This window comes from Buteo buteo, chromosome 1 (assembly GCF_964188355.1).
Source record: "Buteo buteo chromosome 1, bButBut1.hap1.1, whole genome shotgun sequence".
Taxonomy (NCBI): Eukaryota; Metazoa; Chordata; class Aves; order Accipitriformes; family Accipitridae; genus Buteo; species Buteo buteo.
In genome coordinates, this window is record NC_134171.1 from 86,191,488 (window position 1) to 86,210,211 (window position 18,724).

At 43.1% G+C, this 18,724-nt stretch overlaps 1 protein-coding gene across 1 annotated transcript in view; it reads left to right on the forward strand.

The window, feature by feature from the left end:
* CFAP299 (cilia and flagella associated protein 299) overlaps positions 1 to 18,724 on the forward strand; it is a 231,851-nt gene that overhangs the window by 195,937 nt on the left and 17,190 nt on the right. Inside the window, exon 4 of the mRNA XM_075039813.1 lies at positions 7,982 to 8,124. Coding sequence (XP_074895914.1) covers positions 7,982 to 8,124 — 143 coding nt within the window. The remainder of the gene's footprint in view (positions 1 to 7,981; positions 8,125 to 18,724) is intronic.

Sequence of the window (18,724 nt, forward strand, 5' to 3'; positions counted from 1 at the left end):
TTTTTTTTTTTTCCTGAGGAGTTGAAAGCTAGAACATCTGCTTCTTGGCCAGCCGTTCTTTCCCACAAATGCTGGTTCCCAGGTTGAAAAAAGCTTAGTTAGGTTATTGTGCGTGTATGCATCTCGGTGCCTGTGTTTCTGAAATATGCCCAGAACCACACCAGGGGAACACAGGGAACTCTTAAACAAGGCAAACTCTGTTGTGGACCTATGAGTTGCACCCCAGCCGCTGCTGCAGAGTGCTTCGGCACGGCCGGCCCCGAGGACCGTCGCTGCAGGCAGTGCAGCAGCTGGGCTGCGCTTCCTCGGGCTGTTCGTGCAAAGGCTCTGCAGTCTCAATGGTCGGGGGCTGCTCTCGGGGCATAACTGTGAAGGTGCCTGTCTGGACGGAAGAAAAGACTGGGTGCACACAGTCGACTTTTCAAAGAATTTGGCCCCAGTGACAGAGAAACATGTCGTCTGCATCTCAGTTGCCTATTTAAATTATTCTAATAAGTTGGCTGCTTCTCTTAACCCAAACAATGGTACAGGCTCTGTGCAGCAGAGCTAGGGTTGAATCTAGACTTGGCAGTACTTGGCAGGTGAGAGCAGCCTCGCTCTCAGGATCTTTCTGAGGTGCCTCGGCCTCGAAAACGTCCCCTGAATGCTGCATCTGATGCCCTTTGCCTGGCACATAAAAGCACAGAATGCAGACAGTCCCTAACAAAACCCCTGAACTCCTTCCTTCAGCGCAGCAGTCTTCCGCTTACCCCTCTGACAACTGAGGTGTTGGGCCTTGAGTAATAATTCTAGCAGCTCCGTGGTCTGCCCTCAGTGCTATTCCTGCAACAGCAGCGTGAACTAGGTCTCTGTGAACCACTGAACAGTTTTACCATTTGGTACAAGGTACAGCACATAACCGCTTTATATTACAGCACAGTTTTTGTCTCTGTGTTTCTGCTAACTAAATAAAATATCGAAGAGCACTTCTGCATGCTCTGGTGTCCCATGTTAGCATCAGGCAGTGGTCTCTGGGGCTGGAATCCAGCATTTAGGTGCTGAACAGGGAAAGTGTATAGAGATGCTATCTAACTCCTACGGTCAGAGCTTGAAGATACTTTACATAAGGAAAAATAACCAAGGCAAACAAATTTTATGTTTGTGTGAGTGTGCATAAGGATCTCTTATTTCTTTTTTTTTTTTTTTTTTGATTTGCATCTACCTTTAGACCACATCCTGCTTATTTTGAGTAGATGAGAAGAAAGCAGAGTAAAGGCTGATGTGATCTCTTACTCTCAAAGTCCTTGTTTTTTCTTCTTTTGTACAGTAACAAGTAGGTGAAAGATAGGTGTTTTTCAAAAGCCCGCTTGGCATTTCTGAGCATAGAAGAAGGAAACTGAAGTAATTTCAGACATATTACAAGTTTTAGAAACGTTTCAAAGTTAGTACAAGTAAGAGAATGGTATGAAAATGGCATCCTGCCCGGATGAAAATACGGGACGCACAGAGCGCGTTCTAGGCTTGCTTTAGTGCTGGTTCAATCTGTCTGCTAAAAGGACAACACATTTCTGCTGTACTCTGCTCCCTTCACCCAAAATCAGATTGTGCAGAAGGTAAAATCCTAACCTGTAAGCCCATGTTTTATGCTGCTTTCACTCCCAGCTACCTAAGAGAATAGGTCAGCAAGTTATTCCCACCTGCAAAGCAGAAATGGTAATAGCATCTGGTTTAAAGATAGAGAGGTGAGGTCCTTTCTCTGACTACTGTTGCCCACTGGTATTTCTATTAGATGTAACGTGATCTGCAGGTGGCAAATAAGGCCAAACACTAGGCAACAAAAATAAATTGCTACTCATTAAAAATATTTTTCAACTGGTAATGTATTTTACACCTGTCCCTTTTGGCCTAATTGTGCTTGTTCCCCTGGGTCCCCACCTGTGATATTGTCCACATGAAAAGAGCTTCCTCAGTGAATTAGTAATTCACTCCTAAATATTGTCTGTCTTTACTTTCCCGTCATCTACCTTCAGTTTGGCATGCTATTAAAGGACTCGCATTACGAGACTGTTTCACCAGGCAGCAGGACTGGTCTCTTTATACTCCCATATATTCTCTTTCTCCAGCTATGCTGCACTTGAACACGTCTGCATTGCAGTAGTTTCATAGAAAGCTGAATCACGGCATGCTCCAGTTCATTTGCCATCTCGTAGGTCCCACTCCAGCGAAGTTCTTGGATGCAGTTATAAAATGGCTGTAATTAGTGCGTAGGACATGCCCACAAACTGTGCTGAGGAAGTACTGAAAGAAAAGCCTGTATTAAAAAGTTTTCTTTCACAGAAGGAATGTTCTGCTCTGAGGATAGAGGAAAGGCAAGGGTTTCAGGCGAGCTACAAGTTTTCTTAAGATAATTGACACCCATACCTTTTAATCCCTATAAAGTACCCGTTGTTTTTCCCCCACCCAGGGATATTAATTGGTCTTAGAAACAATGTTAGCCCTTGCTGTATTGCTAGCATAGAGAAGAGGTCTGAGTCCTGGGGAGCTCATTTGCAGCATCACCTTACGAAAAAATGAAGGCAGCCTTGTGTTATGTGGGAATGATCAGAAATCTGAGGTCTTTCTCAGAAGGCTAATCTGTATCAATAGCTTTACTTTTCATAAGCAGCATTACTCAGCAGCAGACTAAGATCACAGGTCGGACTAACCCCACACTACGGCAGTGCAGGGCAGATACTCGTACCGATTCCTCCAAGAGAAGAGCGGGGCATGGAGGAGTGATGTGTTTGGCAGGTCTCTTGGTTCCACCCTAGTGCTCTAACCAGAGAGAAATGATCCTTCGGGTGTGGAATATTTCAAAGAGCCAGATTTAACTTAATGTGAGGAACGTAATTCTTTCTGGTAATGTTACCAAAATAGGAAAAAATGCAAACAAATTGTCCTCCAACCTAGCAAGTCTGATCAGCGCTCACCAGTGTCAGTGGAACTAGGTCTTCTGTCTTTGATGAACATTGAACCTGTTTTATGATGCGTACAAATATACCCCAAATGATGGGCAAGTCCTGACATTTAGGTGTCCATGGTAAGGTCTTGTTGGGAGTCAAAACCAATTTTAGGAAACATGTTTCAATGCATGAAGTAACATACATAGGAGTGAATCATTGGCAGGTGGTGTTTGTTTTTTTCATACAACTTAAAAGTTCGCAAATGGAACTAGACCCCAACATAGACAATATTTTCTCAGGTATCACGTGGAAATTGTGTACGGGATAGTTTGTTTCCTTTTAAGATAAAGGTGGAAGGCCTTTGTGGATGCACAATCCTGCCTTTTAAGGAGATAATTTTAGTAGCTTTTGAAGCACAGCTTGAAGAACATGCTTCAAAACCTGGGAAAACTCAATACCTAAAGCAGTCCACTTTATGGGTTGGACTCTTACTCAGCCTAACGCTAGCGATGTATAAGCAAACTGCGAGCAGGAGGCAAATGTAATTTGCGTCTCCTAAAATCCTTTTATACCCCCTCAACTGTATATAATGGCATTAATATATGTGAGAATCAAGTCTGCAGTGTTTACAAATGATGGTGAAAGGAAAGCTGTGTTAGTATTTTTCCTGCCTGAACAGCTTTTCTGGCTTTCCTTTCTTTCTTTCATGGTTTTGAAGCACAACACAGAGATCACACGCTTTTGTTTTGTTGGTTTGAATGAGTCTGATGAGACAGCTCTCAGGTTGCTATTAAAATTCGAAGTGTGTGCAGGAGGCTGGAGTGGATCTTCATGATTGATTGGGTGTGTACCATGAATGAGAAGGCCCTCCTGGTATGTAAAATATTTGTCAATACATGGATTTATAGGAAGCAGCATGTACCATGGTGTACATCTTGCAAAAGTTTTGTAGTTCAGGTTTGGTACGGAAAAATTCCCGGAATATCATCCAAATTAACTGAACCTCTGGTATTTGGGGGAAGAAAACCATGCGAGCGTTGAACTCAAAATCAAACGCCTCAGTGCTTCAAGTTTCTACCTGTGCTGGAAGTACTCAGAAGTTGATCTTCTTTCTATGTTTGTCCCCATCTAACTGTCCTATTTCCAATGTTTCTAACCGATAGCATAGGACCTGATTTTGGGCTAGGTGAAGCCATTGTGAATTTTACTTGATTTCGATGATCGCTGAGTGGGAGAAACACACTTACTGGAATGCTGTGGTAGGGCTGCGCATTAAAAGGCAAACAGTGATGGCAATAGAATCGTACAAGTATTCTGTGTAGTTAGAGAAGATCAATAAATGTCTGGATGAGTTGGTTATTCACAGTGGTTTGTTGGGTTTCTTTCATCTGGTTTGAAGTGTGACAGGTTGGTATTAGTCTTTTCCAAGGATCATATACATACACTCCTGAAGAACGTGCCCCTGTATTTAGCATTGGCAAGTGCAGCTCCTTATAAATGTTCTGCTTTTGTCTATAGGAAGCAGCAGCTACAAATGGTTTCGGAGTAATCAGAGCATTGGCATCCCACAATATTTGTCTACTGTAAAAACATATCACTGGAGATGGAAATGAGAAAGATGAGTGGCGAAATGTAAGATGCTACCCTGTTCCAAATGGTGGTTTACTGACCTTGAACTTTATCCACTGCCTCAGCCTCTCCCCCATGAAGGGATTTATATTTATATAAATAAATATAAATGTAAGTATATAGAGATATTTATATTCATCCCCTAGAAATACCACATCTCCCTTCTCTGTGGGCTTAAATCTTCCTTTGTGCTACCTGTGAAAGACTTAGAACTTTTTTCATATAACTTACTTGAACTTGGATGTGCGGGCTGTGAATTCGGTAAAACTGTAGCTGGTAAGAGTCGGCTCTCAAAGCATTTCCAGCAGCCGTCCTCTCACCTGCTAACACTCCTCGGACCACTGGCCTTAAGCACGCTGCTCCCACTGCCTTCTCCAGCATCAGTACTGGAAGGAGCGTGACATCTGACCTCGCTCCCAAGTGCAGAGGCCACGTTTTTGAGACGTGTCTGAACTTCAGGAGAAAATATGTATCGCTTGTTCTCTGGGGTGAGTCATGCAGCTAAGGCTTTCTGAATCCATTGGTTTGTGTCTCTCTTGCATAGCTAAGGAACATGTCCTCGTATGCATTTCCTGACCAGCAAAGTATGGGGTTCATCTCCAGCTAAGAGAGATGAGTTCCCTGCAGGACTCTCAAAAGCATCGGTACCACTGGTTGTTTGCTGTGGGGATGTATGGGCTTTTATGGGCCAAATTTATGGCTGAAGCTATGAGGCACAACTCCATGGCTTTTAGCGAACTTGCACCTCTGCATGCCAGTGCTGAGGGCAGCATTGTTGCTGGTATTTACTCCACTGAAACTATGAGAATTCCTCAGTCCTTCATGCAACCCCACTTCTGTGTGCCTCTGGCGACTGACCAGAAAAGTGGGAAAAGGAACTCCATGTTGCTAGATGGTTGTTTTAGGTCTCTTCCAACCGAACTGTTCCATTCTGTTCTGTTCTACTTTGCTCTAAATTGTAGTAATTGTAAGTCATTTTACCCCAGTTGTCAATAGGTTCAGTTGTTAGGCCCGAAAGCTATATGTAAGCATAGCTTTCAAACCCCGTCTTAAATTAAAGCTTTTTTGCCTTTTGCTATGTAAGTTCCTGAAAAGTCAAAGATTTTGTTGTGTTAGAGACAAATCGTAAGAGTACTGAAGAGACTTTTAGGAGATTTTCCTGTTTGTGAGCTTTATGGTATTTTTATTCTGTCTTTCAGTTACTTTTTAATCAGGAGCTTTATTGTTTTGGGAGGAAAGAGTGCAAATTTTTGCAAGTCTGTTGTATAAAAAGGTGTGACAATTAAAGAGTTTAGAATAACTTAAGAAAATTCAAGCTGATTCATAGTTTAATGAATGAACGCTTATAGGTGGTTAGAAGTGAATCAGGGATGAGGAAAGAAGGGAAACAGTGTTGAGAGATGAGAAGGATCAAAGGCCTTTGGTTTTGAGGAGGAGTCCTCAAAAACGTACCTTTAACACAGAACGTTTTTGTTTAGGTATTCTGGTTGCTCTCTTAGAGTTCGTGAAGCAGTTTTGATGGTAGTATCTCTGCTCGCCTGTAATTCCATGTTGCTTTATAGCTGATAATGTGTGAACATTATTTTAGGAGATTAATTTTATACGTGGAAGAGCCTTGAAAGGTAGCTGTCTGTTTAATGTTGCAAATAATATCTGCCAGCTTTTTAAAACGATTGGATCATACTGCGCAAGTCAAGGCATTCATTTAAAATTAGCTTTTCTGAAGGACGGAGAATCCCCTTTCCAGATGACTGACGTGCACCCCGTCTTGTATTTAAACGTAGATGCAGCGTACAGTTGCCTTGCTGTGTGCTGGGGACAACCTTATTTTTCTCATGGCCTCATATCTGCCCTTACCTGGCTCTCCAGACATATAAACCAGTTGTTCAAAACATAAGGTGCTGGGGATAGGGAGGAGACATGTATTTCAAGATGGTCAGATGTAGTACAGGAGATTCTTCTGACTCTTCCTATCAACAACGTTGATGGTACAGAATTGCAAAATGAGCAACACATGTTTTGATGGAATTAAATGTGAAATTGGAAAAGGAAACACGTCTCAAGTATAACAGAGGCTTGCCAGATAAACCATTACACTCTAGAAATCTGCTGCTGTTGAATGTTTTTTGAAAGAGTTCCATGTGGTATTGTTTCCATTTCCCCCACATTCAAAAAACAAATATCACTTGACTTCAGTTGAGTAAAAACAAACATGTACGGCTAACAAATACTGTTATACCTCACCTACCTGATAACCTCTATGCTCAGCGTTAGTTTTTCTTATGTGGATCCTGGGATGCAAGAACCCTTCTGTCTTGCAAGTCCACACTCATCCTACCAGTTCTTTTTGCTTTTTGTGTTGCGGTAGTGTGTGAAAAAGAATTGCCTTCCACCAACCTATTCTCTGTTCAGTTGGAAGATAGAGCAAATAAAAGGTAAAGGAACACAGGAGTAGAGAGTAAATGGGAAACGGGGCTTCACAGCAACAAGCGGTTATAGAAAGCCATCCCATTGGCGCCTTTGTCCGTGACGTGCATCTCAACCCTAAGGCAGAAAGTAATCTCTCGCAGCCGGAACCACTGCTGAATGTGTCGCTGTCCTCCAGGTGCCTCTGCACCACCTTCAAATCAGCGCTGACAAAAGGAGGTGCAGCAGCTGGACGGGTAATCGGTTCTCCTACTTGTAGCCACCCTGCTTTAGTCAGCTTTATTTCCGGGTACAGCTTTTGTTCTCCGTTTGTTCGCTTATATTTACATTACCAGATTTTTGCTCTAGAACTCATTAGCTGTTAGGAATGAAACAGTACAGGGGTTGTCTTGCAAGAGAGAGGGCTGGCGAAGTCTGCTCTGTTCTCTGGTCACAGCACAGAATAGAGAGGTGTACGGTAAGCAGTTTCCGGTCTGTCGTCTTTCTGAAAAGGTAAATATCTGCTGTGAATATTAAATTGAGTAAGTTTTGCTTTGGCTGTAGAGGTGCATCCCAAATAAAATAACTTTTTTCACCCTTCCTACTTTGGTCCAGTAATTAGTGCGTGGACAGTAGTGTTGCAGAATAGCCAAACAAAACCATCCTTGCTTAAAAATAGGTGTCCGACGGCATTAGACTGCTTTAGGATTGTGTGCGTGGGGCTGGCGGATACGGCCCAGGACCTGTGGGAAAACCTTTTCGAAGTGGCAGCAGGAGACATGGGGAATACACGAGGGCATGTTGTGTGACACTGCATTTGTATTTGTTTTTACTGCAATGCTGCCAAGCTTGTGTTAAGAATATGCTGTAATAAGCCATAATTTAAGCGTCTTAATTTCTAACAGAAGCCTGGCCCAGGTGAAGTTGAAAATGTTCCTGTACTCTCTAAACGCCTTTTTATATGGAACTCTGTGCACGTATGTGTGTTTCAGTTCTTCATTCGTGGCCGCCTTTGTGTTTTCCAGTCCATCATCTTCATTCGTGACCGAAATTCTCGTCGCCAGGAGGTGTCTGCATACATCGACTATGCCCACAGACTGACAACAGATGATTTTGAAGCCTACTTCAGTGGGAAGAAAAGACTTTTCCCTCGGAGCACTGATCTGAGGTATTTATCTTGACTTTTCATTTATTTGTATTTAGGCAATATACAGAGAAAGATTTAAACGGTTTTGAGTAGGAAAATAGCTTATGAAAGCATTTTTCACTGAAAAGGAAACACCATGATCAGAACTAGTTGTGGAGAACGCTTTTAAGAAGGGTCCCTGTCAAATTTACTTAGTGCAAAGCATAAAACTTAAGCAGGACGTTACAACTGTCGCCTGTCTCTGCATCTCTTGTTACCCTGAGGAGTCCATAAATAGCGATGTGCTTCGATCACGCATGATCGCTTCTGGAGCAATGCTCTCTAGAGCACGCTTCTGGAGATGGCACAGGCCACATAGCTGTAGTGAGCGATTGCCGGAACATCTCCAGCTTTGCCTGCTCTATCCACAGACTCCATGGGAAGATGCTTTGCTTTGAAATTGGGCCGCCCGCAGGGGTCTTCCAGGGGCAAATAAGATGGTGTGCTACCTGTGATTAACGAGAAACATCATCGATGAGCTTTCTCACTGAAGAATGTGTTTTCCTTAATGTACATCCTGGGCACGAGAGCCCGGAGATAGACGTATGAGAGATGTTTGTGCACTTCTCTTGGTGGAGGCCAAGTTGAAAAGGCTTGGTGCAGCAAAGCTTGCAGTCTGACTGAGGCCTGGGACCGTGCTTAGCACTGAAGCAGTATGTGATCCAGCAGGCAGGTGCTGTTGGACACGGGGGAAGAGATGGTAAAACTTTCAGTGGAGTGGTGTTGTGAATCATGATGAGAGTCTTCTCTTCCCACGTGTGAGAAGGTAAGAACTGTCGACAACTAGCTGCAATGTCATGCGCAGTTACTGTCTCCTGGTGAAAAGGTGTCCAGTACAAAGGAGTTTAATGCATTTTCTCGATTTTCTGAGAGTGGCTTTCTGTAACACAAATGGATGCAAATACTGTTCAGTCAAACTCTGGTATGTGTCATGGAGCGAGAAAGCAGGAAAGAGTGTTGGAGGGGACAAGTGGGCCGGTGAAGGTTTTGTGTTATTCGTTCACGGGACAGCAGATGTCAGTAACAAGGCAGAGATACTGAAATCTCTCAGCACTACCTGAGAATGGGAAGCAAAAATCCTGATTTTTCGCTTTTAAATCACAGGGATGAACAGACAGTTGCTGTTTATGTTTGAATTAAGAACAGGAGTGAACATAATATTGTGTCTGCTTTGCATATTACGTTCTTTCTACTATTAGGATTTTGTTAGTGACTCATAGATAAGCCTTTTTAAATCATCGTTGTCATATCCAATAAGAAATGTCACTGTTGTATCCAGTAGGTGTCCTTAGTCCTGGTTATTCTGAGTTGAAAAAGTCTCATTTACCATACGCTTACCCTCTTTTTCACCTCCCTTCTGTCAAAACCAGGGTACACTGCAAACTTCATGCATGGCTCACTATGTTCGTTCTTTCTAGTGGCTGAATATAGCTTCAGGTGGTATTTTATTTAACCTGTGTGTTAAAAACCAAAAAGGGTGGCGCGGGGGGTAGACTGTTACTTGTATATGGCATTTTATAATTAGAATGTAACCCATGCAAAACTGCATTTGAACTTTCCAGCTGAACATAAAGGGAAGTTACGGTAAAGCATACGCAGTGCCAGTAAGGCTAGTTTGTTTTATTTATATATACATGTGTGAATGTATGCATTGTAGTTAATGAGGTTCATATACAGATATATAAATATGTATCTAATTATACCTATATATCTTGAAGTTTTAGCGCATTGTACATTGACTAAAGAAAAAGCCTTCGCTTTATGTTAAATGGTGCGGTTCTTGATGTGTCGTGTATACAAACTGCTTTTTCCTAAAAGCCCCATCTCTGCACAGAAAATCTCTCATGACATGTATGTATGCCGTGGTCCACTGGAATTGTCGGGCACCCCATTTTGCATCAGTTAGGTGTTTTCAGAGCGGCGCGTTTCATTCGCGCTGTCTCTCGTGGTTATCGTTGAGAATGTCGTTGGACAGATAGAGGACAGGCATGAAGCAGCCCAGGAAGAAAGGCTTGGCTAGTACTGTACTGATTTAAAGATTCCCGTTGGCAGAGAACTTACCATGTCCCCTGAAAACCTTTTCATTGAGTAGATAAAAACATCCTGTTTCTTGGTTGGAGTCTTAAATTTGAACTTCACCTGCTGGATCCTGTATTCGTAGTTGCATGCCAGGTTAAATACAGCTTTAGGATTAGACAAGTTGTAATTACATAGCCTGTCATCAAAACGTGTCTTCAGCCATTCTTCAGTAGTCTAAAAAGAATTTTCTTACAGGTGATTGTACATTTAACAGTCATTCTTCATCTTGGCAGCATTGTTCCTCTGCCTCTTTGTTTTCTACCCAGCTTCTTCAAAATGTGTCAAGAATGCTGTTTGTGAACGGGGATAATTTGACTGTATGTGTAATTTTGTGCCCTCAGCTTTGAATCTCTTGTCGAGCTCCGAATCTAAGTCTTTTCATCACGTTTTTCTTCTCTGGATACTTACACGTTTAGGCAGCTATAAAAATGTGCAACTATAGATGGCATAGCTACTTCTCAGGCTGAAAGACTGGCTGTTTTTGTCAAAAGCAGTTGTTCCTAAAAGTTGTCACATCGGTTTAAGTTGTTCCAAAATGCTGCCTTCTTTAAGAACAAGTCAGTTTGGGAAACTGCCTCACTCAGAGCTTTACAAAGCCCTTACTCTTGGTTGTATTTACTCTTAGTTTCTTGGGAGATTGTAAACCTTGGATTTTGCAGGAGAGGTTGGTATCTTGTGCAGAGCTATCAAATTATCTTTTAAATATGGAAATCCATACTTTGCTGCAACACATTTTTTCCTTAGCCGTCTGAGGCTGTCAGAAGATACTAAACGTGGTCTTAAGTACCCTCTGAATCAGATTCCTGTTCACAATGCAAAGTAAAAGTAATGAACAATTAAGTTTATGTGATATTCATACTTTAAGTCCGGTGGGTAATATCAGAGGCTCTTGTGTTTGATCTACGCGGTTCCTCTGAGTATATTTGCCATTTTATTGCATTGCCCTATCGAGGGAGTATTATTTATATGATATAATCCTCATTTGGTTCCAGTTTATTAAATGAAAGGAATGTGTTAGACAGTCAGTTCTTAAGAGGTCTGGAATCTGGACTGTAATTGAATCCATACCCTCTCAGCTAATTTATGTAATCTGATGAGAAACAAGTGTAATACAATTTGTTCAAAGAAAATGGAGAATGTTCACTCAATGGAACCGTACCAAAAAAGTTCTGTGAATGAAGCAGCACAGCAAAAGGCGAAGTTTGGGTTGCCTTCTGTCTGATCAGCCGTACTTTGAGCACCTCTCCTAATGAAGGAGGATGAAATGAACGTCTTGCAGTAGTATTGTGCTATTTCAATTCTGTGTGTACTCCTGCCCTGGGTTTTCATTAGTTTTCTGTAGCAGCATGCTAGATACGGCATATTTGATATTGTATACTGTAGCATTTTATCCTCACGCTTGGCTTGCGGTTGCAGTGTTTTCATTTCTTCTTACTAGCGAGCACATTCTTTTCTAAAACAGAGCCAGGTAAGGAGCCATTTACTGTAGAACACGGGTCCTAGATTTTCCCCTGAACTAATTAAAGGTCTGAAGTCACTTACTTATCGCATCAGCAGTGAAACTCGTTTGGTTTTGGCCCCGGCATGCATCAGTCTGAGCATGGGAGGTCCGGCATTCAGGGCTTTGTGGTGATGCACCTCGTCCGCCATAGAAGTGCCTCATGACACACGGGTGCTTTCAGACACGGCGTGTTGTTCTTTGTTATTGGCAAGAATCGTCCCATCAGATTCTGCCCCTTCTCCCCTAGTAGTTCAGCTGTGGTCTGTTGTGGCTGCAAGTGGGCGCAGCATTTGGCAGTCATTCATTAACTGGGGTTGGAATTCCCTCCCATTTTATTGTCAGGTATATTCTAAGATACCATCTGTTAATCTGCAAAGACCTGTAGGCCAAATCATGGCCAGCGGCACGTTCCCAAGCATGGGGCAAGAGGCAACTTCTCCCTTCCCTGCCGTACCCCATACCCTGCAGATTTGAGAGCAATTGACAGAAGAGCGCGGCTCCTACCCTGCCTACCCAGGCAAGAGCTGAGAGGGAATAAGTTGCGTTTTCACGCTTTGCGGCACGGGCGGTGCCGCTGTGCCAAGCGGAAGATGTGCAGAGAACTTCTCCTCCCTCGAAGAGCAGGCGGCAGGAGCCAAACTGAACTCCAGCTGCGCCCCAGCTGTGCTCCGGGAGCAGCGAGGCAGCAGCGACCCACATGCAGCGGTTGTGGTTAATCCCAGAATCCAGCCCAAAGCCTCTGGAAACTGTTTTTCCCTGGCCAGGGCATGCTCTGTGACTGCCTGTAAATTAATTGATTACAGCAGCTAGAGGTAGGAGCAGGTCACCTATAACAGGCAGCGTGAGCCTGTACTTGGTGGCACCTGTTACTGTGGACCTGCTTTCAGGGAGCAGGATGCTGAACGGGTGTCGGAGGAAAACAGGCTGTGTTTGTTTTGGTGTTTTCTGTTTTGTTGATTGGGAGGGGTTTTTTTGCAAACACAACAGGAGGTTGACTGTGTGTTGAAAGTTCCACATTTAGCCCTTTCTGCCGTTGCCCTGGTGGTGTGTTTACTTCAGTTGGCTCGGAAAGGGAAACCCTTCGGTAGCTCGCTCTTGGTGTACATCTGCAGACCCCATTCGTCATCCGTTTGGCGTGTCACTCGCCAGCTACCCCATCTAACGCGAGAGAAGTCAGCTTCTCGGTAGTGTTGAATGCCTGCAGATCAGAAGCTTGTTAGCGTCTCTAACGATTGGATGCTTATGGACGTAGACCACAAGTTAAGTGCAAGCTTCATTTCAGGAAAAAGGGAAAAGCTTCTGAGTTTGCAAAATGTGCAATCTCTAGTCTTGGAGAGGATTAGACAGACTCCACCGCCTAATTTGCAGGGATTGCCATACTGCTAGTAATATTGCAGCGTGAAAGAATTCAGGGTTGAGAAAAAAAATACCTCTCTTCAACATCCCAATTTTGTAAGAACTTTGCCGTGACTGATAGAATGAATTTCATTGGATCTCTTGGAAAAGAGACACTGGTTTCAAACAGTTTGACGAGGATAGTACTTTGTTTTACAGTTCACAAAAAGTAGATATGGGTTTTTTCGGTTGTTTGTCACCATACTTAATGTTTACAAAACCATCTGTGTCTCTGGTTACAACTGTGTTTTGTGTTTGTTGACCAATATCCCGGTAATACCAAGCTAGTTGCTTTTGACACTTTGGGGAAATGAGTGGCAAAGGGTGTGAAACTAGAGAGCCCAGATGAGAATGAAGCCAGCGAAGGCTGGTGTCGCTGCAGGTGTGTCGGCTGGAGCCTTTCTTTAGCCATATGGGGGGGAAAAAGTTCTTTTTCCTGTTCATCTGTGACTCCAGAGTCCTTTCCTTGTATAAGGGTATTGATCATATATGAGACTTAGCGTCCTAACTCACAGATAGTGTGGCCTGATGTCTGAAGATTTTCAGTACCTGCACTATTGTTTCTTTCAGTAGTATTTATGGCTTAGTCAGTCACTTGTTAGGTTTCTGCTTATGCAAGTTGTTGTCTCATTTTTGGCATCCGGGATTTTTCATCATACTCTTCAAATCTTTTGGAGATGAAGTGATACCATTGTGCCGGCAGGACGAGTGGCTGTGCAGAAGTCCAGGCGATAATTCTTAACCGCCGCTTAGCTATGCAGGGCAAGGGAGAGCAAGTGACAGATAGACACGTAGGTGGAAAGGAGAGCACATTCAGACTTGACCTTTGCATGTGTGAGAAGAAAATTCCATTGCTGCCAACTCAGTAAATGTTTAATTTGGAGACGTATACTTCCACATCTGGCTTGTATTTAAATACAGCAAATATTACTTTTCACTTTTAATTTCTCTCTCTTTTTTTTTTTTTTTTTTTTATTCAAGCTTCAGTCTCCTAATAAAGATAAAGTCTCTTAAAAGGAAAGACTGGCTTTTTAGAGCTTTGAACAAACTAACTGTATACATTTCAAGTAGGGAAATGGAAACTACAAACCGCTAAAATCTTAGGAGAGAAAAAATTGTATTGTAGGGGAAAGGCTACCTTGCCTTCCTTGTCGGTGCAGTTGTACTATCACCAGAAAGAATAGAACGGTAGGAAGAACCTCTCGGAAAATTGAAGCTGGCCAAGCGCTTGCCTGGAATGTGATTTGGGTCGAAGCTTCTGTGTGCAATTTGAGAATCAGAAATGATTCACAGCTGCTTACATGTGAAGACAGTGTTACGGTGCACAGACAGATGCATAAGGCAGTCGGACCTAAACGCGATAGCTCTTTCTCCTCTTGCTGATTGCCTGAAAATAAAGGGAACAATTTTGCACACTTCCCTGTGTGTTCGCTCATTCCAAGGGAGCTCTGCAGGCCACAAGATCAAACCCTATTTATCTTGCCTCACCAGGTAGCCGCGTATCTTCCCACCAGTCTCAGTTCTCTCTTAATGTGGACCAGAAAAGATACTGAATTAATCTTTGCAGTGCTGACAAAAGATATGTGCTGGTGCTGTCAGGCTGGTTTTTGTCAAGCTCTTCTAAATCATCCTGTTGTTTGCGTAAGATCTGCCAGTCAACGTGCCACAAACACGGCCGCATCTCACGCATGGAGAATGTGCCTAACCCTCTCAAGCTGCATTTTTAAAGGCCCCTTTAAGTTGCCCACCAGAACGGGCTTCCTGGCATTGGCTGCAGTGTAATTAATAATATAAGAAATAGTAACAGCTAAAGGGTGAGGTCCCAAACAAGGGACCTAATTAGGCATTCAGTTAACTGCTTCCGTATTTAGAGAAGTACTTAAAGCATGTGTTTACATGCTTTTCCAGGCAAGAAAACTGAATAAGCACCCTAGATTGGGGCTTTAATTACTGAACGTGCACATAAAACGTTAAGAAGCACATAAGCTAAAATGCGGTGCACCGTGATTAGTTGCATTGTTGATTTAAAAGTTATGGTAGAAAGCGTGAGTGTGTAAAGGGCGGAGGGAGAGGAGTTGAGGCAGCACAGAGCCGAGTGCAGGGTGTCCCCCACCCAGGGCAGCAGGTCTGCCCAGCACAGCGTAACCTCAACACATCTGCTCTGACTGTGCAAGCGTAGCTTTAGTTTGCGTTGTGGTGGCTGATCTGGGTATTGTTCATTAGTAAGGGACATCAAAGGGATGTTTATAATGAAGCTGCAGTGTCCCATAGTTTTGCGAGTACTTCTCTGGAAACTTTGTGCTTTTGGTTTGTTGTCGGGACATATCGACATCAGCCAGAGCACTGTGTGGTGATCCTGAGGCAGCGTGTGATTTCTGCCACACACAGGTGTCTGAGAAACCACTTTTTCCTTCTAGTTAGACCAGGAAATAGCTGTGGCTGAAGTCGGTATGTCCAGATTTTTTAACGGATGGTTGTATGGAATAACTAGTACTTTCTTTAGTTGCCAGCCATATCCTAGTGAAAATGATGGCAAAGTTCTCCTGTATTGTGTTGATAAGTAATGGTATTGCTTTGGTTGCCAGCTGCTGCAGGTAAAGCTGTACATTTGTGGCAGACACTTAAAGTTTAACTGGAGAATCACTATGTCTTGCCATAAACAGAATTTTTCCTTAATGCTTAGCAGGGTGAAGCCCCGGTCCCTGTGACAGATAGTCTGTACCTGTGCCTGGCCGAGGAGACCAGAGGTTGTTTCTTGACGGTTAACTTCCAGGAACCAGGGAGGGATCTGTTTTAACTCCTTCGAAAAGCTTTCCGTAAAACTTCCAAAACTATTATTTGGAAAAGACCTAGCATCTTTAAAATGTTTGGTGGGCAAAGAGAGGGGAAAGGGGCAGGGAGAGACAGAGAACGACCCCTAATGAGCTCAGAATAACTTGACGATCACTGGCTTTTGTGGCCGCGTTTTTTCAAGCTCTCCTGTCCGAGCTATGTCCATAATTAAAGATCCAAGGAAGGGTGGATATGCAACTGGATTTCCCACGTCCTTGGTGAGGTCTGAATGATCAGGGTCTTGAAATAAACATTTGACTGAAAAATTCATCAGTACCCTGAACTGAATCTACTTATCTCCTGTGCTGCAGCAGAGGTCCGCAAGTAATTTGCTTGTGTACAAAAAAGTATTTCCCATTAAAAGTTCTTGTTCAGTATCACTGTGTTTTCCCTTATTTTTGGATTATTGTGATGCCATGTCCTTGTCCTTTCTCATGCGTTAGGCCAGTTAATCTTTCTATGTATGGAAATGTCTTATGCTTCTCATCGTTTCACCACTCATCCTTAGATTGCATCAGTGAAAAAGTAAGTATTTACGTAAAAATCAACAGCATTTTATAGGATCTTCTTTTCTGGCCGCAATGGTCGTGTCAAAGACACTTCATCAAAACCGAGTTAGTGTAGTTGGAGTCATTTTCAGTTTGCTTCTACAAGTATCCTTAAAAGGAGCACGCACTTTATAAGCAGTGTACGCTGACTGTATCACTTTTTCATACCACTTTATCACAGTACTTGCAAGCTTTAAGTCTGCATCTCTTGAGAGGTATTGGGAAGGTCGAGAAACCAGACTCCTGGCCTCTAGCAGAGATCTGCGTGGATAAATAATGTATTTCTCGGTGCTTCTCTTGATTACTTAAAAAAAGGTGGGTGGGGAGAGACAATCTTTTTTTGTTTGTTTGCACCACAGAGTTCATATTTATGTTCGTGAAAATCTTTATATGATACACAGTAGTGATTTTATTTTCAAAATATCCTGAAGGCACCCGTGCTTATGGAGAGCAGATGGAAGTTTGGTTCGTGAGTCAATAAGCCTTCAGGAGAAAGCCTGAGGGTTGCGTTTCAGCCTCATCTACTTCAAGATGGGGCAGCTTGCTTAATGCCAACAGGGGATATGCCAAGTAGGACTAATGTGTCTCAGATGTAAAATACTGTGAATGTTAAAAAGCGTCGTGTCCTTTTTGACAATTTTTTTTTCTTGTCATCCAATACACACCTCCCTTCTCTTCCTCCGTGAAATAAGCGTATGACTTTCTTTTCCTCGTCTTTAGTTTTCTTTTAAGTCTTTTCCCAGTTCTCTTGATCTCTCAATTTCCTTAACTCCTCCTGCCTCCTTTTCCCCTCTCGCTCGCAGATGCTTACAGAGAGCTCACAAAATTGGACATTCCTCTGGAAAGCCTCGTAACAATTCTTTGTGTCTGTGTTTTTTTCGGGGAAACAAGAATCTCTCGCAGTCAAAGCACCGTTGCGTGTCCTCCGATGCCGGGCTGCGGTGCGACAGTGGCAGTGACACGGCTCTTGCTCGGGGGTGCCGCGGTGTCCTTTCGGCAGTGTAGGACCAGCCCTCCCTGGTTTCAGAGCTTGCAGCTCGGGTTGCGGTGGCCGCTCAGCGTGACTGTCAGAGCTTTTAATTTTCCCTTTTATCCCAGGTTAATGGATGGGTGGCAGGGAGATCCCGTGCTTTTCCAAGTGAGCCCAGTGGGATTTGTTCAGTGCAATCCAAGTCTCGCAGCCCCAGTAAATTTTTCTGGTGCTTTTCCAGGGGCTGAAGTATGAGACCAATTTAAGGAAATAATGTAATGCACCGCAATAGTAAAGATACAATACATCTGCATGTGATGACAACTTAACTGCAGGTACTCTATGGGTCCCACAGGTTATTTTTATTATGTCTCTGAAAATGACCACAAGCTAGGAAAGTGACTTAATTCCTTTCACCGATAGGGCATTTTTGGAGGGTATGTTTTTCCTGTGCTATGTGTTTTAAATAGGCTATTCCCCCCCTCCTGCTGGCCCCCTTTCTTGATTAATGCCTGGAGACTATGGATTTAGAATGACATTCCAGGCTGATCTAGTAACAAGGTTTGGATGTGAAAGCTGCACATGTCGAGCCAAGCTGGAGTCCTCGCTCTGCCAGAAGTGCATTGTTTCAGCACTCTGTCTGGGCAGTGCACCTGCACCTACGCACTGGAGCTGCCACCGAGGAAGCCTTCCTGCAATCCTGCTTCTCATTTCATCCCCGGATCAAAATGTTCTTTGTAACGGTGTGGTATCTGGCTAGCTCCCTCTCCTGCGCTGGTATACCCTGAGGTTTGTGGGATAGTGATACCACACTCTCCAAGATGTTCAAAAGCTCGGATAAACATTTGGTAATATGGATTTATTGCCTTCTGTGCACAGGCAGATCACACATGTTGTAACCACACTGAAAATATTTCCTGAAGAACAGCAGGAGAAAGGGTGGGAGAAGCATGGGCTAGCATTTAAGGTGGGGAAGGAGAGGTAATTCTTCTGTTCTTAACGGTCCTTGGAGCTAATGGTACCATTTAAAGCACTTACTAGAACTAGTGAGGTGAGGAGAAAGACATTTTTTTTTTCTTTTTTTTTTCAATGGAACATTCAAATTATTTCTCACATCATATAATTCCACATATATCATATAACATTATAACATATAATCCCAATCTTCTCAGCCCAAAACTGATACGGAAGTCAGAATTTTCACAACATTTGATGCTTTCAAAGAAAAAACCCACGACTGATTAATCAGACCTCTCA